A 26,969-nucleotide genomic window follows, 5' to 3' on the forward strand; every position below is an offset into this window, starting at 1 on the left:
TACCGAAAACACTATATATTCATTTAGCTAAAATTACTTCTTTTAACATAAATATATGCATTTATTTCGAAATAATTTGATATGTTACTTTAATAACACTTTATATACTGTCTCATACTTTATAAAGTGCAACATAATCATATTTTTATATACATATTTTTCAACATTTTTATTGCAAATGACGCTAAACAATCATTTTAACCATAAATAGTAATATAAAGTTCAAATACAACAAACAAAAATCACTTTTTTCAAATTAAAAGCCTAATAATATTAGGCGTTAGAGTGATGTTATCTTCTTCGTAGTTTATTTCACTGACAAGGACAAAAATGTTTTAGTATTAAAATTAAAAAAGTTGGCCAAAAATGGGTCGATCTTCTAGAGGTTAAAGATGTACGTCTTTTATACATATACCTTGTAGACCAATTCTAGAATTGCTTTAAGATATCTATAAACGTTTTTATATATTTATTACTCAACGTTTAAAAAAAAACGTTTTAAATCATAATTTAGTTAGTTCATGTAGCGGTGAAACATCCGCCACAATACAATGTGCACACGTGTGCAGCATCCGCAGTCGTGATGTAGTTTGCGGAATCGCCGCTATAGGCGACGACGCGATGCTGCCTTTCTCGTGATGAAATTTACATTCTGAGAGCTATATAAGAAGATCACTTACGGTGATGAATTAACTTATGATAACAATCGTAGTAAGCTCTCAACCCTCTTAGAGCCTACGTAATAAATTTTTTGTATCCTGATGGAGAGAATTCCACGGGTCTTTGCACCTCTTCTCGGAGAAAGCTCTCTAAGCCTCCGCATAAATGTATAAACCTTTATAAATGTCAAAAAAGAATTCTAGAAAAGGTCTTCAAGACGTATAAAAGACATCTTTAAGATGTCTCATATAGATTTTTTAGATTTCTAAAAGACATCTTTTAGATATCTTTAAGATATCTTTTAGATTTCTTTAAGATGTCTTTTAGACATCGCCAGATATCTAAAAGATATCTCAAACTGTTGCATAAGACATCTTTTAGATCGCGAAAAGATATCTTTTCGTAAAAAATGCGAGATATCGCAAGAAATCGCAAGATGTCTTTTAGAAATCTAAGACATCTTTTTGTCTATATGGGTTGCTATCTGGGAATACAAGTTTCATACAACAGCATAGTTTTTAATAGCTGAACATGTCGAATTTTGTGCCTGGGAACTACAATTTGCGGACAGCATTGATTTTCTGTTACCATTTGAAGAAAACTGCTGCAGAATCGCATCGAATGCTTGTGGAAGCTTACGGTGAACATGCTCTTGGTAAATCACAGTGCTTTAAGTGGTTTAAAAAATTCAAAAGTGGCGATTTTGACGTGAGAAACGAAGAACGTGGAAGACCACCGAAAAAGTTTGAAGACAGCGAATTGCAAGCATTATTAGATGAGGATGACGCTCAAATGCAACAACAACTCGTGGATCAATTAAATGTGACACGAGAAGGCGTCTCCATACGTTTGAGTCAAATGGGTTTCACAAGAACTGAATGAAAGACAGCAGGAAAACCACTTGCGAAATGCTGCTCTATGTACATAAGCAAGTCATTTCTCCACTGAATTGTGACTGGCGTTGAAAAGTGGATATATTTTGAGAATCCTAAGCGTAAAAGATCATGGTTCAAGTAGTAAACTGACGTCAAATATGATCTTAAAGACGGTTTACTGACTTTGCAACGTCAAGATGGTGCCACCCGGGAAAAAATGGAGATCTGACTGTCTGCTTTGATAAAATGAGATACAACCAGATTTGAAATTCAAGAGTAGACTCAGATTTGATTGGATACAATTTTATCTCGTCAGGTCTGCACAGCCAGATCTGATCCTCGTCAGATCTGATCAGATCCAATCAGACATGTTAAACTATATACTTCGATCTTACCAGATCTGACCATTGCTTTAGCTTGATATAAAATCGCAAATCCAATCGGATCTCTTCCGATCTAATCGAACATTATCCGATCTCTTGAAGTATAAGCGGACATTGCGCGCCAGATCTCGCGAGGTCTGATCAGATCCAGCCAGATGAGTTTATCTCACTAGATCTGATCATTTTTGGCCTACGAAGTTGAGCAGCTGGTCGAATCAGATCTTGTCGGATCTAATCTGATACTATTAGATTAAGTAAAGTCTCCTAAGACTGAGTGGACATTGTGCGTCAAATCTTACCGGATCTGAGCATATCTTATTAGTTAGAACTTATAACAATTTTGTTTTTATCATTATTAAATTTTACACCTAATGTTGGACATTATATCAAATATAGAAACTTCTATGAAGAAGGAGCTTAAATGATTTTTGGACAAAAATTGATTTTTTTATATTAAAAATAGTTGTTTCAATTTTTGAGAAATTAACACACAAGCACACACATATAAGTTCCTACCAATTTGACAATAATTGTTAATTTGATATCATATTTGGAATTACATTATAATTCGATTAAGAAAGTACTATATAATTTAACTGAAAATATAGAATCATACAAACTTAAATAGTCATATAGAGTTATATATGATCAGATCACAATATGATGCCTCAGCAAATAGTTCGCAAGATCGCTAGTAGGCGAGGGCGCTTCTCTTTCCCATGAGAAAATTTACTCCAAAAAGCCTATAAAAGAAGACTATTCAGTTATTTAGCACTAGCAGGAAATTGTAGTGTATATTATTTTTGTTAAGTTATTCAAAGAGAATTCGTGGACCTCCGCAACTCGGAGAGAGCTTCCGAGAATGGAGGAAATATAAAAATAAAATTTTAAATTTTATATTATTTATATTACATACAAACTTATATAGTTATATAGAGTTATATATGATTAGATCACATTTTTCGTAAAGGTAACCATGTCCGCTAAGATTGGATCACATATACTCATGGCTGATTGGATCTGATCAGATAGGGCCAATATTTTGATCAAACCAGATCTGAGTGATCAGATCTGATAAGATCCATTCAGATCTCTTCCATTTTTTCCTGGGCATTAAAAAAATATTTGACGTCATCTTGCTACTTGGGGGGTAACTCCAGGTAAACCATCGACATCGACTGCAAGGCCAAATCGCTATGGACAGAATGCTCTGTTTGGTGAGATAAGAAGGGTGCAATCTATTATGAGCTGTTAAAACCTGGCGAAACCGTTAATACTGAACGCTACCGACAACAAATGATTGATTTGAATCAAGCTTTGCGCGAAAAACGATCAGAATATCAAAAAAGGCAACACAAAGTGATTTTGCTTCATGATAATGTACTATCACACACAGCAAAACCGGTCAAGGAAACGATTAAGGCGTTTAGTTGGAAAGTACTTTCGCATGCGGCTTACTCACCAGACTTGGCTCCATCCGATTATTACTTATTTGCATCGATGGGACACGCACTTGCTGAGCAGTGCTTCACATCTTACAAAAATGTACGAAAATGGCTCGATGACTGGTTTGCCTCAAAAGAGGAACAGTTTTTTTGGCGTGGCATCCACAAATTGTCAGAGAGATGGGAAAAATGTATAGCTAACGATGGGCAACACTTCGAATAAAATATTTTTTATCATTTTTATACAATAAACGTGTATTTTCTATACAAAAATTCCGGTTTCATGTTTACATACCTGGTAATTACGTCAGTCATTTATCCATTTTACAACGTATTTCCGACGTCATATTCTTGACTAATTAATAATGTCAGTTAATTGATCATTTTACGACGTATTAATAAGGTTTTATTAGTAACTAATTACTGACGTTAATTATAATTCTCTGTAATAATACCTACAACATAAACTTTTTGAATAATTTTTATGTTAATCGGTTATTGTTTGATTATTATATATCAATTTCAAAGTTAACTATAAACTTAACATTAATGATAATTATTTATTTAGTTTATAATTGCAAAAATAATAAACTACCCGATAAAAAATTTTTCATGTAAAAGTATATAAAAATCCATAGAAGTATCGAAAATGTCCATGCAAAATTTTATATTGTATATTTTTATATAATTTTACATACTTTTATATAATTTAGATATAATTCTATAAATTTATACATGCTCTCATATGAAAAATTTTTTACCGGGAAAAAATTACTTATTTACAATTATATATAATTATACATAATTATATTTAATTACATATGATCACATATGATTAATTTTTTCCCGATAAAAAATTTTTCATGTTAAACCACGTATAAATCTATAGAATTATATAAAATTATTTAAAATTACATAAAAATATACCAATATAAAATTTTGCATGGACATTTTTGATATATAATTCTATAAATTTTTACATGAACTTTTACATAAAAAATTTTTTATCGGGTATAATTTTTATTGTCGTACGACGTTATTATAGTCACGAATATGACGTCGAAAATACGTTCCCACCAAACACAGTAATGTAACATATATATCTCATATACATAATATTAAGTGTCACGAGGTAACGTGTTATGTAGCGTGTAACATACATGTACGTTACATGTACTACAGAATGTCAGCAACAAAATTATATCTCTGATCTACTTAAGATATGTAATAGAATGCTTTAAATATTATATTTGTGATATGTAAATGTGCTAATATAACGATGTAATATATATGTTTCAAATATATATAACCCTGCTTCAAATATATATAACCCTTATAAATATATATAAAATATCTTATTCAAAAATAGTGTTTTGCATTTACAAGATTTTATCGTAAATTCTGCTTTGTAAAAATCTCAGATTGGATTGTGGCTAATACGTATCAGTGCGATATTGAGAATAGAATCATGAAAAATCTTGTATGCCTCTAAATCCGATAACAATTAGAAGAAGAAGCGAATCTTTTTTAATGCAAAGATTCGCATTTATGAATGCTTTTTATTGCGATTGAATGCGAAAAATTTAGAAGATGTTCAGAAGATATTCAATTAAATATTTTTTAAATATCTTCTGAATTCTTTGCATTTAATCGCAATAAGAAGCATTCAAATATCTTTTAAATATCTTCTGAATTCTTCTGAATTCTGCTTTTTGACAAAATGTCAATATTATTTAATTTTTTTTAATCCGACGTTTTACGTAGGGAAGATGTGTAGACTTCGAATTACATGCAATGTTGCCAGATTTGATGATTCGGTACCGAACCGTCGCTGTGGAGAGGAAGAAGATCTAAAGGCAAAAACGATGTTGCAGACTCAATGAGCGCTCATATATGATTCTTGCTTTTTATTCTTCTTCTCCTCCATACCTGCGGCTCGGTGACGAATCCTCAAATCTGTCGATACTGATTACATGTACATTTTAAATACGTAATAAGTAATGTTTATTTATTATTAATTTATGTTTATTTATTTATATTTAACTTATAGATTTTTTAGTATCAGCAGTATTTTCGAAGCACATAACCATAGCAATATAATTAAACTCATACTGAAAGCTTTATACGTACATGTATGTTACTTGCTACATAACGCGTTATCTCATGATACTTTTAATTATGTACATGAGATGTATATGTAATATTACTGTGTTTGCTGGGAATATTATTTAAAGAGGCAAAAAATTTTATAAACAAAAAATTTTTCACGATTTTACAAGATTACGTTTTTAATAACTGTTATGAATTATATATATGACAAATAAGAATTACAATTTTGTTTTTTTTGTATCCATATAACGATGTTACATAACACTGTTCTTTCTATGCGCTCCTTCAGTTATGTATCAGTTATGTGTTGGTTTGCTGGGTTGTAGGATGTATAAATGACTGACGTAATTTATAGGTCAAAAAATGACGTTACTATTATGTTTTAATTTGGTAACATGACGTTTACGACCTCAAATGATGAATTATTGACGTCCAGTGGACGTTACTTTGCTACCTGAGATGAATCTCTCATTTTTATTTAGCACGGAAAAGAATCACATAATTGTAGACATTATCTACAAAAGTTATAGACATTGTTTACTTAGTAAACTTAGTTGAATGTCCACATTTTATGAACATAGAGGCGCTCCAAAAATAAAATTGCGGCCGTGGCCGCTTTCAGACAGGCTTCTCCGGCTTCTCTCTCTGGCGCTGACGCTAGTTACTCTAGTGATATTCGTGCTCGGCAGCGTCGATCGCATCGATATATACCATCCGCGAATCAAATTTTTATAGAGAGTGCTGCGGTTGTCGTTCGACATTTGAAAATTCAAATTCTTTGCGATTAGCAATATTCGAGGAAAAGTTTGTTTGTTAAAGAATGTCCGGGGATGTGCAACCGAGGAAACGGAAAGAAAAACGACGTAAAAAAGGTAAGAGAATGGGAGCGGACGCTTACGCGATTGACACCGCGCACTTTCGTAACATACGGTTACGATATTTTTAGCGTCGTACATTGTTGTTGGTTTCCATTATTTTTATCTCATATTATTGTTATTATTGATGTAACTCTTTCTATCGTTGAAAACATCGTTTTGGTAATTGATGATACCAACATGTAATCAGTATTCGCGGTCGTTGGAACGAAACGGCGCGATGCGCCGTGATGGGACGACCTCGCTTCGGCTCGATATTACGAGGAGGACATATAATGTGCAGTTTTATTCTTACGATCCTCCTGTCAAGTTCCAAAAATATCCGCACATCGTGGCTTGCCAGCCTCTGGCAGTCACTGATACAACTACTGACAGCCAGTCGCCCATCAAGCCATGCGCACGAGACGTATATTTTTAATTCTTTCAATTTTTATTTTACCTTCATTTCTTGAATGTGTGACTTGTTGTCATAACCGATATATTTATGGCGACGGTCACACTTTATTATCATATAATTTCAATTTTATCTTCTATTTAAAGAAACACGCGATTTTACGACACAGTTATATAATTATTTCGTATGATGAACCCCTGCCTTAAATTTAAACAAATGCATATTTGATCTAAGCATATTTGAGCGATGACAATAACTAGCATTTTGTCATTAGATGACATATGGGATTAGACTGTTTATCGATATACAAATTTTCGTTAGATGTAAGATCTTGTTCAAACAAAAAAAAATTTGGCAAAGCCATTCGAATTAGAAAATGTAGATTTTACTAATAACACCCGAGCCAACTTTCTTTTAACTTTCAAAAATAGATTAAACTGTATTATCCAGTCCAAAAGCATTTCTTGTTTTAACTATTTCAGAAATCTGCTCCACTTTTTATACATCTATTATTGCATATCTTTTATACATCTCATGTTGTATACAATCGATATCTGTTGTCTTTCTCCTTTCTTTCTCCTTTCTTCCGTCATTCCTTCCTTTCTTAATTTTTTTTACCTTTCTTCTCTTAATAAATTTCAAAATATTTTTTATCTTTATCTCTTCGTAGCTTGATTTCCTCGTGTAGAAAAAATATTATTAATAGTTCAAAAAGTTCTTTATTATATTTAGATGATGAAGATACTGGCACTCCACCACCCACTTTGATTAGCTCGACTGATACTTCTGTCGAAAATGTCACCATTCATATTTATAAAGAGAGCAGCATAGGCGGACATTGGTGTGCACGAATCATATTTTTTGCTTTATTGGCTGTTCTTACAGGATTAATTGGTATAATAATCTTTGAACATAGAGGAACTGCGAATGGTAAATAAAAGAATAAAATCCTTCGACACAATAATCTATCTAAACTTTAAAAAAGATTAATGTTAAAAGCATGTCTTATGATACATTATATATTTTTTAAGTCGATACAACGCTAACATCGTTACGCTGGGCAAATATATTTGAAGGCTGGATAGATGATTCACCGTTCAATCATGGCGATGTACCCTACGACTCGAAAAAAAAATTGCAAGTGAGCGAAGAAGTAGAGGAAGAAGAGGAGGAAGAACAGAAGGAAGAACAAGAGTACTATAACAAAGAAAAATCGATAAAAGTTGAGAAAAAGGTTGATGAAAATATAGAACAAAGTACGGAAGAAATAGACCAAGAAGGAGAAACAGAAGAAAAGGAGAAAGAAAAGGACGAAAACGAGAAAGAAGAGGAGAAAGAGAAGGAGGACGAGGAGGAGGAAGGAGAGGAGAAGTTGGAGGAAGAAGAGGAGGAGCAGGAAGAGAAGGAAGAAGAGATAGAGAAGGAAGAGGAAGAAGAGGAAGAGGGAGAGATAATCGAAGTGGAAGAACAACAAGAAGAAGAGGAAGATCAAGAAGAAGAAAAAGAGGAAGCGGAAGAGAACAATACAGAAGTCGAAGACGAAGAAACAACAGATGGTATGTGAATTGCGATTGTTAATAAAATATTTTGAAAATGTACTTTTTTTATTTAAATGATATTTTTAGAAGATCAAAACAGAAGCGGACAAAAGAAAGATAAAAATATTGCCGAACAAATCGATGAAGAAGAAAATGATATTGATGATACGCAACAAGAATTTCATGCATTGGAAGAAGTTGACGAGGCAAATGAGGACGAAGATGTAGAGAAAAATAATATGATAGATTATTTTGATATGGAATTTGAATTTAGTGTAGAAACAGCTGACAATTCTGCACAAGAAAATAATGATGTATCTGAGGAATTTCGAGGTATACCTGGCGTTAATGAGATCGACAATAATAGTGCTGAACCTCTAGAAGAGGTATGCATTATTAATTCTATTATTTTTATATCATTCTATTTGTAACTAGTATTTCTCTGAGATTCCCTGATAGAAATATTTTATTGAAAATCTCTTTCAATTGACCCATTTCATTGGAATTTATTAAATTCATTAAAATTCATTAAAATTTATTAAAACTCATTTAATTCATTAAAATTTTATTAAACCCATTAAAATTCATTAAATTCATTAAAATTCATTAAAACTTATTTATAAAATTTATTAAAATTTATTAAAACTTATTTAATTCATTAAAATTTTATAAAATTCATTAAATTTACTTTATTGTTATTTAACAAACAAAAAAATAAATTATATGAATTTTAATGAATCTTAAAGAAACCTTAATTAATTTTAATTTATTTCAATTAAATTTAACGAATCTTACTGAATCTTAGTGAAAAGGGGTCAATTAAGAGAGATTTTCAGTAAAAATTTTAGTAATATATTTCCATCAAGGTTATCTTTTGACATTAATTATTTTATTTATATTAACAATATTTTTTATTATTAATGTCTTTTTATCAGATAGATAGTGAAGGGGCTGAAGAAGAAAATTTAAATAATGTCGATAGTGAACCCGAAGAAGAAGAAGTTGAAGAAGAACCTACTAGTAGTAAGTAGTAACTAATAGTCTGTAACAAATAATATATTAATGATATTTTTATATAATTACACACACACACACACACACACACACACACACATATATATATATATATATATATATATATATATATTTACACTGGCTCAAAAAAAAAAACGAGACAAAAATTTTGATCGAATTTTTAGGCAATCTTCAAAGTGATGCAACTTTGCGAAAAATCATCCAAATTACTTGTACTTTTTTTAAATTAAAGGGCAAAGACTCTACTTTGAAAATTTCTAGGCGAAAGTTTGATTTAAGTGCAAATCTTTTGTATTGCATAAAAATCAAACATGTTTTTTTTTTATTAAAAAAAGTAAAAGTTTGTTATCATTTTTCACAAGTTTCTTGTTAAAATCTTGTTAATATTAGTACAGATTCTTAAAGAGCATTCTTTTCTAAGCAATTAAAAACAAAACATGTCGATACAATGTTTTTTGTTGATTATACACGAGTTTGCACTGCATTTTAGAGTATTTTAGCGAATAAATACAATATTCTGTGGATACCATGAAACGGTATCAATATAATATTGCACATTGATTTTATTGGTGTTTAACAATCATACTGTCATCAGAGTGATCCAATGTACCCTATGTGGACGATCGGATTTTGCACATGTGGCTTTGAAATTTATCGGAAATTTGCACTTATTAGCTGACGCGCCAATTTTACTGAAATCAACAGAAGGTTCGGCATTTTAACAGCTTGCTCAGACACATAAATATACACATACTCATAGATAAAAAAATAATTCGAATTTTATTTAAAAAATCGGTCCTTTTCATATGATGTGTAAAATTAGATCGTTAACCTCTACGTGGTGCACATTGGGTCACTCTGATGACGGCGGTATGATTGAGTTAAACAATAAAATGTGTCAATGGAAATTTGCACTGATGAATTTCAGAGTCAGATGATGTGCAAAATTCGACCATCATTCTCTACGTGCATCGGGTCATCTTGATGACGGCGATATGATTGAATTAAACACGAATAAAATCAATGTGCAATATCATATTGATACGTAAAATTTATGATATTCAAAAAATACCGTATTTATTCGCTAAAATATTCTAAAATGCAGTGCAAATTACAAACTCGTGTGCAATCAACAAAAAACATCGTATCGATATGTATTTTTTAAAATTGCTTAGAAAAGAATAAACTTTAAGAATCTGGATTCTTAAGAATATTAACCAGATTTTTACGAAAAACTTGTGGAAAATGATAACAAACTTACTTTTTTTAATTAAAAAAACCATGTTTGGTTTTTATGCGATACAAAAGGTTCACACTTAACAATCAAACTTTCGCCTAGGAATTCTCAAAGTAGAGTCTTTGCCCTTTAATTTAAGTACATGTAATTTGGATGATTTTTCGCAAAGTTGCATCACTTTGAAGATTGCCTAAAAATTCGGTCAAAACTTTTATCTCATTTTTTTTGCGCCAGTATATATATATATGTGTGTGTGTATATATATATATATATATATATATATATATATATATATATATATGGTCCTCCATGCTCTTTTATTTTGTTTAATTTTTAATAATATGTATAAGAGATAATACAATCAGTATCATAATATGTATGAATAAAATATTAAGATATATTTTTGCTTTATAATTACGATACTTTCTTATAAGTAAAAGGGAAGTTATAATAATCAGAAATAACATATGGTGATTGCAGTGGCTGTGAAGTTTGGAGTCGGTGTTGCACTTATTGTTGCTGCGCATTTTGTTCTCGTTAGACGATGGAATAATGGTAAATTTTTCATATACTATTTTATGTCAACACATTTCTTATAGTTATAGAGTATACATAAAAAATTATTTATGTATATAGGGTGTCCCGAAACATGTGAGTCAACGCTCGTAAAGAGGTAGAAGGGATCGAGATGAATAAAAAAAGTCTTGCACCATTTTGCGATATTTGCAAAAATTATGGAGTCATTAAATGTTAAACTCATATTAATGAAAGCGCGCAGAAAGGCAGGTTCGGGCCGTCTAAGCTGTCTCTCTGCGCGCTCTTATTAGTATGAGTTTAACATTTAAAGACTTAATAATTTTTACAAATATCGCAAAATGACTTTTTTATTCATCTCGATCCCTTCTACCCCTTTACGAGCGTTAACCTACATGTTTGGGGACACCCTATATAGATGTAAATCATGTTAATATGATTATAGCATTATTATAATTGGAAAGATTAAATTAAATTTTTGCAGGTAAGTAATTCTTATGTTGACAAATTTATAATTCAATTAAGACATTTTATATGTTTAAAAAACAAATTTAAGAACAATAATGGTTATATTTTCCTTGTATGTGTTTATAAGATACAATATTGAATGATACAAATTCAATTTTTTTAGTTGATATTGGTACTTTTCGTTCACCTCATGATATAACCAACATACCTTTACCAAGACGTGATACAATAATTTCACCTCCTCTCCTTAAGCAAGTAATTAAGTCTATTGAGAAGATTGAAAACAAAACACCTTTACAAGAACAAGTAAAACATTATGAAGACTTAAGAGCTAAATATAATAAGTTGCAAGAAGAAAATATTTCTTTAACTGACTTAACGAAACTAATTCTACAAGATGAGCCAGCAAAAGAAAAAGAAAAGTGGTCACCTGAAAACACAATTAAAGAAGGTACAAAAGTAATACTATCATATTGTCTTTCCTCATATATGTTTATGCTCAATATGTTTTATGCTTATGCTCATAATATTTTTTGCATATCTTGTTGTACATATCTTATATAATATGTTTGCATATCTTATATAAATTATATAACAGATTTATTTATATTTTAAATGCAGATATCAATATTAGACAAAGCCGATCTAAGATATCATCTGAAGAGGAAGAGGAAGAAGAAGAGGAAGAAGAAGAAGAAGAGGAAGAGGAAGAAGAAGAAGAAGAAGAAGAGGAGGAGGAGGATGAAGATTATGAATTACAAATATCAGAAGGCAAATGTATTCCTGGATTAGAAAAGTATGATGGAGGACAGGAGAAAGATGAAGATGAACAAGAAGATGAACAAGATGAAGAAATCGAAAACATTGATGATTCAGAATTAATAGCTAAGCTTGATGCAAAATATGGAAAGTTACCTACCCCACCTATCTCACAAGATAGTGAAGTTGAAGAGGCAGAAGAAGCCGTGGGAGGGGAAGAGGAAGAGGAGGGAGGGGAAGAGGAAAAAGAGGAATATAATAAGATACCAAAATGGAAGCGTAAATAATAAATTATTAATTTTGATATTTTTTCTAATTCTTGTAATGAATATAATTTTTGTTAATTATTAATGTTATCTTTTGTTAATTATATAATAGAAATTCGTATATATTATAAGGTTATAAAATATTTTGTTTTTTAAATATTATTACTTCCTAGTTATAAATAATTTAAGTTTCACGTGTGAAAATTAATTAAAATGAGCATGGAGGATTTTTGTTATAATCAATGTAATTCTTAATTGAATCTACAAAAAGTAATTTAAAGTATATAAAACTATTAAAAATTTTAAACACCTACATATGTATATATATGAATTATATACAGGGTGTTACAAAAGCATTGGATTTGCTTAACACCATGCGATAGAGAATGAAAATCTAAGAAAAAATGTCTAATACTATTTTTCGATGCGGTAAATAGTTTCGCCTTAATTCATCATTGTAATAAGTCAATAAACGCGGAGGTACAAGAGAAAGTCAGTGACGGAGAATGCGTGAAGTTGACTCCTTGTTATTAAAAATGTAAAAGTGCTTCTAATGTTAATAATTATCGATAAAATTCTTTAGAAGGCTACCAAAATTTTCAATAGAACTGTTGGTTACCGAGAAATATTTCGATTTTGACGGGACTTAGAAAATTTTCGAATTTGTATCTTCAACTAAAGAAATTTTTTATTCCGCAGCTTACAGCTTTGAGTGTTAATATTTATCGATAATTATTAGCATTAGAAGCATTTTTTAATTTTTAATAACAAGGAGTCAACTTCACACATTCTCCGTCACTGACTTTCTCTTGTACCTTCGCGCTTATTGACTTATTACAATGATGAATTAAGGCGAAACTATTTACCACATCGAAAAATAGTATTAGACATTTCTTCTTAGATTTTCATTCTCTATCGCATGGTGCTAAGCAAATCCGATGCTTTTGTAACACCCTGTATATATATATATATATATATATATATATACGGGGCCATTACAACTGACTTACAAGGGAAGTTATCGAACCCGAAAATTCTGAAAATTCTGAAAAATTATATGCAAGTAGAGCAGTTCGTTCCTAATAGGGAACTATTTTTCATTTCTACTAACTTTCACTTTGAAGGGGTGAAACACCCCTTCGAAAAAAATTGGTTTTTTCCTTTTCATGTAAATATCTTCGAAACTATAAAAGATAGAAAAAAAATTTTTAAACAAAAGTCGAACGGTTTTAAGAGTACTTTAAAGTTATAAACAAAAAAAAATTTTATTTGCTTTTGTTTAACAAAATACCCACTCTCTTCCCTCCATTTTTTAAATTTTGAAATTTTTGTTTACACTAAATTAAAAGTTTTTTTTCCGAATTTAACCATATATGATTAATTTATGTTTCAATAAACCATTTTCGAGAAATAATTATAAACGTTTCCGCATATACGCTATCCATATATAGACAATTTGTATGCTATTCGTGTAAGCACTCAATTCTTTACAAAAACGACAACGATACTACAATTTAAGAAAAATTACTCTGTAAAAATTATAGACTTTGTTTTTACGGAATAACCATCAATAAGTAAGAATCGAAAAAATTGTATCTAAAGTAATTTTTTAAAAATTGTTAGCAGTTTTAATTATTAAAATAGTTTTGCAAAGCAATATTTAAATTATTTATATTATTATTAATATACATTTCAGATAGCTTTTAAACCGATCAGTATGTACTTACAAATATATAAAAATTAAAACAAATTAATACTAATTAGTGACACGTATAAATTGTAATAACAATAAACATTATTTATTATTTTGTAATAATAACATTCATACATTTATTTTAGTGAATAATTTTGCAAATCAATAAACAAGATATTAAAACTACTTTAATGTTAAATGATGTAAAACTACATAATGCACTGATAACCTTGTCTAACTTTTTGATTTACATAATGCGGATATGTTTAACTATTTTGTAAATTACGGATTATAATTTGTACAATAATGATATTCTTCATAAAAATGTTTAAAACAAAAATATTCGCCGCACCACGCACAGCGCATAAAAGCGGCCATTCCATAAATACTACATTTGGGTATATGTTTTTCATTTTGTAAGTAAGAGAACTCTACAGGATTTTGAAATTCGTCAGAATGTATTTCTACATATCCGTTTTTTAACCAAGCATATTGGAAAAGATTTTTGAATCTAGGCGAAGAAAACTGATTATGGGTTAATGATTGCAATTTAATTATTTCGTTACGGGAGTGCAAATTGACATCTCTCTCTTGAAGAATTATATTATCTGAAAATGTTCGCACAAAATTTTTCCAAATCCGGAATCCAAACACATCTAAAGGCTGAATAAAGCCCGTCGTCTTTTTTGGAATGGTTAAAAGTTGTACCTCTTTGTCTTGTGGAATCAACTGCTGTAGCTGACTCGGGCAGTGTCCCGTCCATGAATCAAGTAGTAGCATGCTTTTACGACTAGTATTCGGTAAATACACGTCGCTGAACCAAGTTTTGAAATGTTCAGATGTAAGTTTTCCTGATGTTGAAGCTTGGATGTAAATATTAATTGGACGAAAAAGAGTTTCTTGCACTCTTGGACCAAATGTTCCTGTGAATTCCTTTAAAACCATGTAGAGTGGTGAAAGAACTCGTCCGCTTGCCGAAATAATCGGCATTATAGTGTAACTATGTGTCGTAGAAGATATCGATTGAACCGTTGCTTTAACTATTTTTGCATCTAATTGCGTTAATGTTCGTCCAGAATGTATTTCAAGGTTGAAACCACTTTCATCTGCATTAAATTTCTTCAACTCCGATGGCTGGGATGTTAGATCTTACGTTTGAAACAAACGATTCTGCGACATCTTGTAGATCAGTGCTTGAGCCTACTTGCCCTTTTCGAGCCGATTTCCGAACGCGCCGCCTCCTATGCCCCCACTACCGCGCGCGGCCTTGACGGCCGAGCCGCCGATCTCGCCCGTACGCTTTGTCTCAGGAGCAGCTCTGTATAAAAAATAGTGCCCTGCACCACAAAATTCATTAAAATTACTTTAAGTAAATAATTTTTGTTTTTATAAACAAAAGTACTAACTTTTTTATTATTAATTTATTTTATGTAGTATAACAATATGTAAAAACATAATATGTAAATTAGAATTTTGACAATAGTTTTCCACATCACCCGTGAGATACTATTATTGATGCGTTTTTTTTTAAGTGGTTTCCCCAGTAGGCCTAATTCACTAAAAGATGAAATATAATATACAGCTTGGCAGGAAAACAAAATTTTATATATTGTAAGATATATAAAAACGACAGGAAAATTAGAAGAATGCCAAGCTATATATTATATTTCATCTTTTAGTAGATTAGGCCTACTGAGAAAACCACTTAAAAAAAAGCATCAATAATAATACCTCACGGGTGATGTAAAAATTAAACTATTATCAAAATTCTAATTTATATATTATGTTTTTACATATTGTTATACTATATAAAATAAATTAGAAATAAAAAAGTTAGTACTTTTTTGTTTATAAAAACAAAAATTATTTACTTAGAGTAATTTTAATGAATTTTGTGGTGCAGGGCACCATTTCTTATACAGAGCTGCTCCTGAGACAAAGCGTACGGGCGAGATCGGCGGCTCGGCCGTCAAGGACGCGCGCGGTAGTGGGGGCATAGGAGGCGGCGCGTTCGGGAATCGGCTCGAAAAGGGCAACTAGGCTCAAGCACTGTTGTAGATTATTAATATTTTCAAGCATAAATTGCGTTCTGAATGTTGTTATTTTGCGGGAAACAATTCCATGCACATGCTTAAATTTCCAAATCCAATATTTACTTGCCTTAAATTCAAGTAGATCTATTTGGCTTTTTGCTTCCAAGGCCCATGATCTTAAATTCATGTCATGAACAATCCCAGCAAACACAAAGTTACATGTAACGTGCCTGTTAGTTGTAATTTCCCACTCAATAATATAATTGTAATATAACACACTTGTTATATTACAATTACATTGTTGAGTGGGAAATTACAACTAACAGGCACGTTACATGTAACTTGGTGTTTAGTGGGATAGATCTTCTTTCACGAGCTTCGTTGAATTTTTGCAGTACGTATTCCGTAATAAATGCAACTTTATCTGCATTTGTTCCACTTTTCTTTATACTCGCTTCTCACCTGTATAGTTGATGTATGGATTTAACCTTGCGAAAACGGTTTTGTACAGTAGTTAAAGTTCGATTTGCTTTCTTTCCGGCTTTCCAAAACTCCACAGCTTTTCTCTTATAATTAAAGTCGACCTTTCCACCTTCATCATCAACAATGCATTCTTCAGGTTCAAAACTATCTTCTTTTTCTGCAGGCGTAATAGGTTCTACAACTTGTGCTTCATGCGGTTCTGATAAATCTTCAAAATCAAGTACATAATTATGTTCAAATAATGATACCGATTGTACGTCGACATTTTTGTAGAATATCACGAATTTTATTATGCACTTCAATTTCAAACGACGTTATAGGTGTCTGTGTTATACTTGCAATTTGAAACGTAGTTGCTAACATGTTTATTATGTTTGCTACATTTAACGGTGTCATTTTTAAGAGAATTATATGAAGTAGGATATTATATGAATCACAAACTCTTTTCTAAAATTATTGATTGCCGCCGTAAGTAAAACTGAAAATAATATTTTCTTGAGCATATTTATATGAATTATTTTATTTTTTTGCAAAGTAGTTTAATTTATCACTTATATAACATTAATCTTATCTCATTTTTCGTGTAATAAATAAATAAGATATTACATGATGAATTCTATTTTGATGTTAAATGACGCAAAATCACATGTTGCGCCAATAATCTTATCGAACTTTCCGATTTATATATAAAGTGGATCCGATTTATACGTGTCTAATAGTTTCTAACGGATAAACAAAAATTATTTCTAATAAAAAAATAACGCGAGTGCGAGAGAAAGAACGCCAGATCCCCTTATCAAGGAACCAGAAAAGGTATTTTCTTTTAAAATTAAAATTATTGTTAACAAATTTTAATTTAATTGTTTTAAAAGATGAAACTACCAACTGGCAATGAGGAAAGGACGGAGTGGAAAATGGAAAACTACGGACCCATCGATGGGGTACGACCCATTGATTATCCGGAGACATATATTGTGCCACGTTGGTAAAAAAAAGATAACTAAAATCGCCAAAAAGCATTCAAAAGAAGTTTCAAGCTTTAAAACGCTTTTTGGATTTTGTTTCTACGATGATTTTTCGCTGAGTTGCAGCAGTTTGAAAATAGCCTAAATTTTCGATATACAAAAAGTGTTCCCTATTTTTTTTCTAGTAGTGTGTATATATATATATATTTACAGACATGAATAACATATAAAAATTACAAAAATTTTACTTAAAAACATTTTTTTATATTTTAATGTTTCAACGATTATTACTTACGCATATAAATATGGAGAGCATATATGCCGAAACGTTTATAATTATTTCTTGAAAATGGTTTATTGAAACATAAATTAATCATATATGGTTGAATTCGGAAAAAAAAACTTTTAATTTAGTGTTAACAAAAATTTAAAAATTAAAAAAATGGAGGAAAGAGAGGGGGTATTTTGTTAAACAAAAGCAAATAAAAATTTTTTGTTTATAACTTTGAAGTACTCTTAAAACCGTTCGACTTTTGTTTAAAAAATTTTTTTCTATCTTTTATAGTTTTAAAGATATTTACATAAAAAGAAAAAAATCGATTTTTTCGAAGAGGTGTTTCACCCCTTCAAAATAAAAGTTAGCAGAAATGAAAAATAGTTCCCTATTAGGAACGAACTGCTCTACTTCCATATAATTTTTCAGAATTTTCTGAAATTTTGGGTTCAATAACTTCCCTTGTTAGCCCCTACGCTGGAAATCGATCGTGCATCCCAATACAAAGACAAAAAACTAAAAAATTCCTGCTTTCAGCACCCAGAAAAAGAGAGAAACAACAGATCTTCCACCGTTCGTGCAGCCCTGCTGAGGTGCTATTCCGTAATCACTTATCGACAACTATCGATGTTGTTAAGTGTCTTCGCGCACGTATTTTGATATATGAAAAAATATGCGCAACGACACTTAATGACATCGATAGTTGTTGCTAAGTGATTACGGAATAGCGGTCCTGGCGTGAGCATCTGAACTGGCATCGCTGCATAGCACTCTCTAAATTTTGCACCCTATGCTAGAGCGTATACTGCCTAATAACGTTTTTCGTATATATATATATATATATATATATATATATATATATATAGGGTGTCGTGTAAACCTTCCGTCAACGTTTACAAGCAGGTAGAGCGCATTAAACTGAACAGAAAAGTCCTTTACCGTTTTGCAATTTTCGCAATAGTTAATAAGTTGTTGATTACAGGCACACAAAAAAGTGGTTGGTCCGGACTAATCAATCCTTATGTATTTTGACTCGCTGAATTCATATCCAAGGACAGAATTGCTGAATTGGTTTATTTTTTCTTAATTTAAAAAAAATACCACTTTTTTGTGTACCTGTGTAATCAATAACTCATTAACTATTGCGAAAATTGCAAAACGGTAAAAGACTTTTCTGTTCAGTTTAATGCGTTCTACCTGCTTGTAAACGTTGACGGAAAGTTTACACGACGCCCTGTATATACATATAAATATATATGTATGTATACTGGCGCAAAAAAACAAGACAAAAATTTTTACCAAATTTTTAGGCAATCTTCAAAGTGATGCAACTTTGCGAAAAATTATCGAAATTACATGAACTTTTTTTTTTAATTAAAAGGCAAAGACTTTACTTTAAGAATCCCTAGGCGAAAGTTTCATTTGTTAAGTATGACTCTTTTGTATTGCATAAAAACCAAGCATAAATGTTTTTTTTTTATTAAAAAAAGTAAAAGTTTGTTATAATTTTTTACAAGTTTCTTGTTAAAATCTTGCTAATATTAATCTGGATTCTTAAAGTTCATTCTTTTCTAAGTAATTTAAAAAAAAACATGTCGATACGATATTTTTTGTTGATTATACACGAGTTTGAAGTTTGCACTGCATTTTAGCGAATAAGTACAGTATTCTTTGGATGAAACGATATAAATATGATATTGCACATTAATTTTATTGTTTAACTCAATCATACTGCTGTCATCAGAGTGACCCAATGTGCACCACGTGGAGGTTGATGATCTAATTTTACACATCATATGAAAAGGATCGATTTTTTAAATGAAATCCGAATTATTCTTTATGTATGAGTATGTGTATATTTATGTGTGATCTGAGCAGGCTAATCTGAGCTGCTAAAATGACGAACCTTCTGTTGACTTTAATAAAATTGGCGCGTCAGCTATCCGTTATATTCAGATTAGCAAGTGCAAATTTCCACCGATAAATTTCAGAGCCACATGTGTAAAATCCGATCGTCCACGTAGGGCACATTAGATCACTCTGATAACAGCAGTATGATTGATGAGTTAAACACCAATGAAATCAATGTGCAATATTATATTGATACCGTTTCATGGTATCCAAAGAATATTATATTTATTCGCTAAAATACTTTAAAATGCAGTGCAAACTCGCGTATAATCAACAAAAAACATCGTATCGACATGTTCTTTTTTTTTAAATTGCTTAGAAAAGAATGAACTTTAAGAATCCGAATTAATATTAACAAGATTTTAACGAGAAACTTGTGAAAAATAATAACAAATTTACTTTTTTTAATAAAAAAAACATGTTTGGTTTTTATTGTGATACAAAAGGGTCATGCTTAACAAATTAAACTTTTACCTAGGAATTCTTAAAGTATAGGCTTTGTCCTTTAATTAAAAAAAAAAGTTTATGTAATTTGGATGATTTTTCGCAAAGTTGCATCACTTTGAAGATTGCCTAAAAATTCGGTCAAAATTCTTGTCTCTTGTGTTATTTTGCGCCAGTGTACACACACACACACACACACACACACACACACACAAAACCTTAAATATACACATTATTATTTTTGTAAAATTATTTTATAAATTTTTATAACCAGGTATTAAAGAGTTAAAGGACTCACATGTGGGACCTCAGGCAAGATCTACTCCACGGACAGGAAGGGAGACTAAGCAAGTGGACAGTAGACACTCTACAAGTGGAGAAAAAGTTTATGATTATAGTAAGAATATATCAAATATAGATGATGTCATCACGTATGAAGAAATCAATTCTACAAAATCTCAAGTCGAAAAATATTATAATTAGAAAATCAATATGCATTGTTGCAAAATAACTTTAAGAACATGTTTTTTCTTTAAGTTGAACTTCGACTCTCAATAAATTGTATTATGTATTGTATTGTATTTGTAATATAAATATGCGATGTATTTATCAATTTTAAAATATTAGATATGATAATCAATATCATGTACATAGAAGAATTATAATCTTAACTTTCTTTCTTCCTTTTTTCATCCTGAATTTATCTTTAAATTATTTTTACTTAGGTGGAACCCACGTATATTAATTTGATGTGTCTTAACTTTGTTAAAGCTTAAGTGCACACACAAATAATTTTTATAAGAGATTAGATTTTTACAAATATGACAAATGTACATGTTTATATTAAATTGATTAAAGAAACAGAGAATACATACACTTTATAAGATATGTCACAAAATTTTTATTTAGAAACAAATATGATAAAATAAATTGAAATAATGACGCATAGTAATATTAACATTTTCGAGTGGGCTTTGTTTGCCTACAATCCCGATTGCCTACAGTTTGCACAAAAATTTAGCAGAGCTGCTCGATTGCCTACATTCCCGATTGCCTATAGCTTCGTTTGCACATACGAAACTATATAATTAAGGTATAAGAGTAGGATTGCACACATGACATTATTGCGCATATGCACATTGCACACATGATATTACCCAATGAGCACAATGATGTTTGAAAAATATTTTTTTTATGTTTGAGAAATAGTTTTTAAAACATTTTAAAAAACATTTAAATAATAGGATAAGTCCCCTTTTTCTCATAAAAAAAATGTCTATTTTACATTTAAAAAAAATTCTTTTATTATTTAATAAACATTTATTTAACGTTTAAACAAATTTTTTAAAAATATTTACTAAACATTTGCTTAAGGTTTTAAGAGCAAAAAATTGGTTGCATTATTTAATAATTTTCATACATTCAACTTACCAGTCTAGCATCGCTTAATTTCTACGATAATTTAGAGGAGTAGACTATACATGTTTCAGCTAAGTTACAGTCGTATCTGTTAGAACATGTTTAATTTATACGCCCGAAAAAACGGTCACCCATCCAACTGTTAACCACTGTCGACGTTGCTTGACTTCGAAGATCGTATCCAACCTAACACTTCGTGATGATCCATAGGTTTGTTTTTTATTCCTGCACTGCTGCACAGGTGTAATAAGTTAGAATGAGAAAAACATATATTTGTCTTATTCTAACCTTAGTAGCAAAAAACATTGGCGCAATATTGCAAAGTAATATAAAAACAATATTCCCAATATTGGTCCAATATTGTAAAGTTGACGCTTCATTTTATTTAGCCAATTTGTCTAAAAAGAAATATTGGTTCAATATTGGTTCAGCATTGGACCAATATTGAACCAATCGATTTTTCATATTGGACACTAATTTCATTTTAATTTGGAGCCAATATTTTATAACCAATATTGGTGTTACATTGGGAAACATTGAGAAAACATTGGCTAATGCATTCCCAATATAACCAATATTTAACCAATATTAGCCAATAATGGCCAATATACTGCCAATGTATTTTGTTACTAGAGAACTTATTGCACCAGTGCAGCAGTGCAGGAATAAGAAACAAACCTGATAAATACTACATGTTTATGCATACATATTTGTTATAGATTATTTCAATAGATGTTATCAGAAGGATGAAACATGTATAGTTAAGTTATATTTTTATAATTAAACATAAAATTTTACAGTTTTTTACTGATTTTTACATATATAAAATAGCTGTGAAATAATTTATGAAAAAATCTATTTTTGCTCTATTCGTAAAAAAAATAAAAAAATAGATGTCATTTTTTATTATTTTTGAGTATTGTTAATATGTCATATTGTTTTGATAAGTGCAATATATATTGTTTTAATCTCCACTTTCTTTATGTTTCGATGTTTCAATTTCATTTGTGGGAAGAAGGGAAGAAAAAAGGGAAGGGGGGTCGAGAAGGAACCCGGGAAAAGTGCAGTGGACAGAAGAGGGGAGAAGGAAATTTGTAAAGAAATTTGGAGAAGAAGAGATAGGAGATAGGAAGCTAGAAGAGGAGTGGAAGGAGTTGAAAGTAAAAATAGAGGAAGCACTAGGAGTTATGGAAAGAAAGGTAGAAGGAGGGGGGAAGAATAGATGGTGGGATGAGGAGTGTAGGGAAGGTAAGGAGAGAGTTAGGAGGGAATTGAGGAAATGGAAAAGAGAAGGGGGAGAGGGAAAGAAATATAGAAAGGAAAGGGGAAAATACAATAAACTATGTAAGGAGAAAAAAGAGAGGGAAAAGGAGGAATGGGAGAGAGAGGTAGGAAGAGCGAGGACAGAAGGGCAGGTATGGAAAATAATTAATAGGGAACAGAGAAAGAGAAAGAGGATTAATGATAGGATAGAAATAGAAGAATGGGACGACTATTTTAGGAAACTGTTAGAAGGAGAGGAAGAGAGAGTAAGAATAGAGGGGATAGGTGAAAAGGTAGACGGAGAGGATTAGGAAATAGGAAGGAAAGAAGTGGAGGCAATTGTGAGAAGGATGAAGGATGGGAAGGCAACAGGTGAGGACGAGATCCCAGGTGAGGTATGGAAATATGGGGGGGGGGAAGTAGTAAATAGTTTATGGAAGATCTGCAATAAGGCGTGGAAGGGGGAGGAGTGGCCAAGGGAGTGGAGGGAGGGGGTAGTGATTCCGATATTAAAGAAGGGGGAGGGGTTAATGGTAGAACAGTACAGGGGAGTAACATTGACGCAAACGGCGTACAAAGTATATACGGCAGTATTAGCGGAAAGATTGAGAAGGGAGATAGAAAATAGGAAAATTTTACCGTCGAGTCAGGCTGGATTTAGGAAAGGATAGGGGACAATAGATAATATTTACGTGTTAAATTATTTAATACTTTAATTTAATTATTTAATAGGCAGATAGAGAGAAGGGGAGAAAAATAGTTCTGTTTTTTGTAGATATGAGAGCAGCGTTCGATTCGGTAGATAGGGAAATTTTAGTAGAGGCGATGGAAAAAGGGGGGTAAGGGAGAATCTAGTTTGGAGATGTGGGGAGGTTCTAAGAGAAACGATGAGTAGGGTGAAGGTAAGAGAAAAGGAGGGGAAAAAATTTTGGACGGGGAAGGGAGTGAGGCAGGGATGTCCGTTAAGCCTATGCCTATTCACAGTCCTATTGGCAGATTTGGATGAGGAATTAGAAAAAGGGGGTTGGGGAGGAATAGAGTTAGGGGGGGAATGAAGGTATACTCATTAGCATACGCGGATGATATCCAAAAGAGGAGGTGGGAGAAAGAAAAAAGTCAGTTGGAGATGGAAAGGGAAGACAATAGAAGAGGTAAAAAGCTACAAATATCTGGGGTACACTATAATAGCAAACGGAAGTCAGGAAGGTCATGTGGAGGAGAGAGTGAGAAAAGGGGCGGTAATATTAGGGCAGATATGGGGGATCGGGAAGAGAAAATTTGGTAGGGATTGGAGTAGAAGAATATGGCTATTTAATAGGTTGGTGTGGTCAGTGATGAGTTATGGAGTAGAGATATGGGGGTGGAAGTTAAGAAAGGGAATAGAGAAGCTGCAGTGGAGATATCTAAGGTGGATGCTGGGGGTAGAAAATAGTGTGCCGGAGTACATGATAGGACAGGAATTACAAAGGGATAATTTAGAAGGAAAGGCAGGACTGAGAGCGTGGGGATACGAAAAGAAGTTAGAAGAAGAAGGTGGAGGAGAATTGGCTAGGAAGTGTTGGGAAGAAATTAAGAGAAGAGCGAGAGAAGGGAAAGGAAAATCAGGGTGAGAGGAGGAGAGACAAAAATTCTTTGAGGAGAGAGGGTGGGGGATAGAGGAGGTAGAGAGACTAAGAGGAGACGGGTTATTAAGAGCTGAGGAGTTGATAAAGAGAGAAAAAGAGAAGCAGAGGAGAGAAAGATGGTTAAGGATTAGAGACTCGAGATATAACAAATGGTACGGAAAAGTGAAGAGAGAGGGGATACCAGAGTACTTAAAAAGAGGCTGGGAGGAGAAAAGATGGCAAAGGGTGGCAAGATATAGGCTAGGTGGTAGTATGAGAGGAGGGAGGTACTGGGAGGAAGAAGAAGGGAGGAGATGCAGGTAGTGTGAATAGGGAGAGGAGTCATGGGAACATGTGGGAAGAATGTGTAGACTGGGGAGTAGGGGAAAGCTGGCAAGAAGTAGTGGATAGCATTCTAGGAGAAAAAGGAAAGGGAGAATGGTGGATGGAAAAGTTAGACAACCTAAGGGAAGAAAAAGGGAGGGGAGAGTCGAGGGGGAAGGGGAGGGAGAGGAAAGATGACGATGAGTATGAATGGGAGAGAGTGGATGAAGGTGAGAAAGTTTCGGGAAATGAGTGGGAGAATGAAAGAAAAGTAGAAGATTTGGTGCAGCGGAAACGGAGGTCCACGGATGAATGGAAGAGTGGAAGAATAAATGGTCTCTCTCTCTCTCAAAGGAGTGAGTGTGATTTGGAAGCGGAGATAGGAGGCATGTAGGTTGATTAAACTGTAGAGCTATAGTAGAGATAAGTTAGTTGTAAGATTTTGATGTAAACGAAGCGGGAGTTCGTTGTACCCCGCAAGGGAACAATAAATCTTTATTATTTTATTTATTATAAATAATTAATCAATATTAAATAAATATTTTAAAAAATATGATTTAAATTAATTTTTTAAATATAAAATAAATATTATATAAATATTAAATAAATATACTTAAATAATTTTCTTAAATCATTATTTTTAATGAAAAATTAATAATTTATGAATATTAAATCAACGTTAAATTAACGTTTTATAAATATTTTTTCTAATTTATTATTTGGAATAAATAATTAATATAAAACAAATATTTAATAAATATTGAATAAATATTATTTGTACAATAAACGCTAATAATGTAAAAATAATTAAAAATAAATATTTAAAAAACGTTTAAAAAATATTGTGTGCTTATTGGGTAAGGATGTATCGGACTGAAGTTCAAAATGGTACAAAGTTGCTAAAAATTTGTGAAATTGTTCTTTTAGTTTCCCTAATATACTGTAAAAAATTGAAAACCCATCCACTAAACGGTTGCTGAGTTATAACTATTTTAATTTTCACTGATTTTACATGGTATCCTTTTCTATCTTATGGAAAAAAACGATCTTGACGGATAAAACAGCTAAAAAAATATAGAAAAAATAGTAGCAATATTTTGAATTTTTTTGTACGTTTAAGATATGAATAGATGAAAATATCTGCCAAGTTTCAATTGTCTTCACTACACCGTTTTAAAGAAATAAAATATAACTTGAGATAATTGTGCATTTTCACTGTCAAAAGTTTAAACTCATAAGTGAAAAAAATCGCAAATCTTTGTAAGAGTAAAAATAAGACTCCAACTATTGTTCAAATTTCTTACATCTAAATTTACTATGCGTTAGGCATAGATATTTAAGTATTTCAAATTTCATGCACTTTTGTCTAAGATTGTATGTCCGATACACCCTTAATACGCTCGTATACATTGCATACATGACATTATGCAATGATAATATTGCGCACATGCACATTATTCCCAATCAGTAAGCAATATTTTATAAATGTTTTTTAAATATTTATTTTGATTATTTTTACATTATTAGCGTTTATTGTGGAAATAATATTTATTTAATATTTATTAAACATTTATTTTATATTAATTATTTATTTTAAATAATGATTAAAAAAATATTTATAAAACGTTTATTTAACGTTTATTTAATATTTAAAAATTATTAATTTTTTATTAAAAACTAGCTATGCCCTGCTACGCGTTGCTGTGGTTCTCTATTCTTATGGTACGTTTTTTTCAAATTTTCTTTGCTTTTGTTGTTTAACTTTCAAGAGCCTTGCTTTACTGTTGCTCTTTTTATTTTATTTTTGAATAAGCATTTATCTATCTTTAATAAATCTAATATTCATTTATTAACGTACTTCTAACTTTTTTTTCTAAAAGCTGCCATGGATTTAGAAATCCATTCAAAAGACTGTTTTAAAGTTCCTTTTTTTCAATAAAATAAAAGCCATCTTTATTTTTCTTATTACCTTAATTTA

The 26,969-nt window shown here is 31.3% G+C and overlaps 2 protein-coding genes across 7 annotated transcripts in view; one reads left to right on the forward strand and one right to left on the reverse strand.

Annotated features, from left to right (window-relative positions):
* Positions 1–21,040, forward strand: part of LOC105836897 (GTPase-activating protein) — a 43,243-nt gene extending 22,203 nt beyond the window's left edge. The window contains exons 1-9 of one of the 6 annotated variants that reach the window (XM_036287085.1): positions 6,012–6,344; positions 7,474–7,671; positions 7,773–8,297; positions 8,370–8,665; positions 9,215–9,302; positions 11,032–11,106; positions 11,717–12,004; positions 12,175–12,591; positions 20,656–21,040. In XM_036287085.1, the coding sequence (XP_036142978.1) occupies positions 6,293–6,344; positions 7,474–7,671; positions 7,773–8,297; positions 8,370–8,665; positions 9,215–9,302; positions 11,032–11,106; positions 11,717–12,004; positions 12,175–12,591; positions 20,656–20,864 (2,148 nt within the window). In that variant the 5' untranslated portion in view covers positions 6,012–6,292 and the 3' untranslated portion in view covers positions 20,865–21,040. Of the gene's footprint in view, positions 1–6,011; positions 6,345–7,473; positions 7,672–7,772; positions 8,298–8,366; positions 8,666–9,214; positions 9,303–11,031; positions 11,107–11,716; positions 12,005–12,174; positions 12,592–20,655 lie in introns of those variants that run through there. The other 5 variants (XM_036287086.1, XM_036287084.1, XM_036287081.1 and 2 more) reach the window with 5 other exon arrangements.
* Positions 14,048–15,547, reverse strand: LOC118645635. Its single transcript, XM_036287087.1, has one exon. It carries the CDS (start codon positions 15,259–15,261, stop codon positions 14,554–14,556), a length of 708 nt encoding a protein of 235 aa, XP_036142980.1. The 5' UTR covers positions 15,262–15,547; the 3' UTR covers positions 14,048–14,553.
* Positions 21,041–26,969: the final 5,929 nt, after the last annotated feature.

This window comes from Monomorium pharaonis, chromosome 5 (genome assembly GCF_013373865.1).
Source record: "Monomorium pharaonis isolate MP-MQ-018 chromosome 5, ASM1337386v2, whole genome shotgun sequence".
In the NCBI taxonomy this organism is placed as follows: domain Eukaryota; kingdom Metazoa; phylum Arthropoda; class Insecta; order Hymenoptera; family Formicidae; genus Monomorium; species Monomorium pharaonis.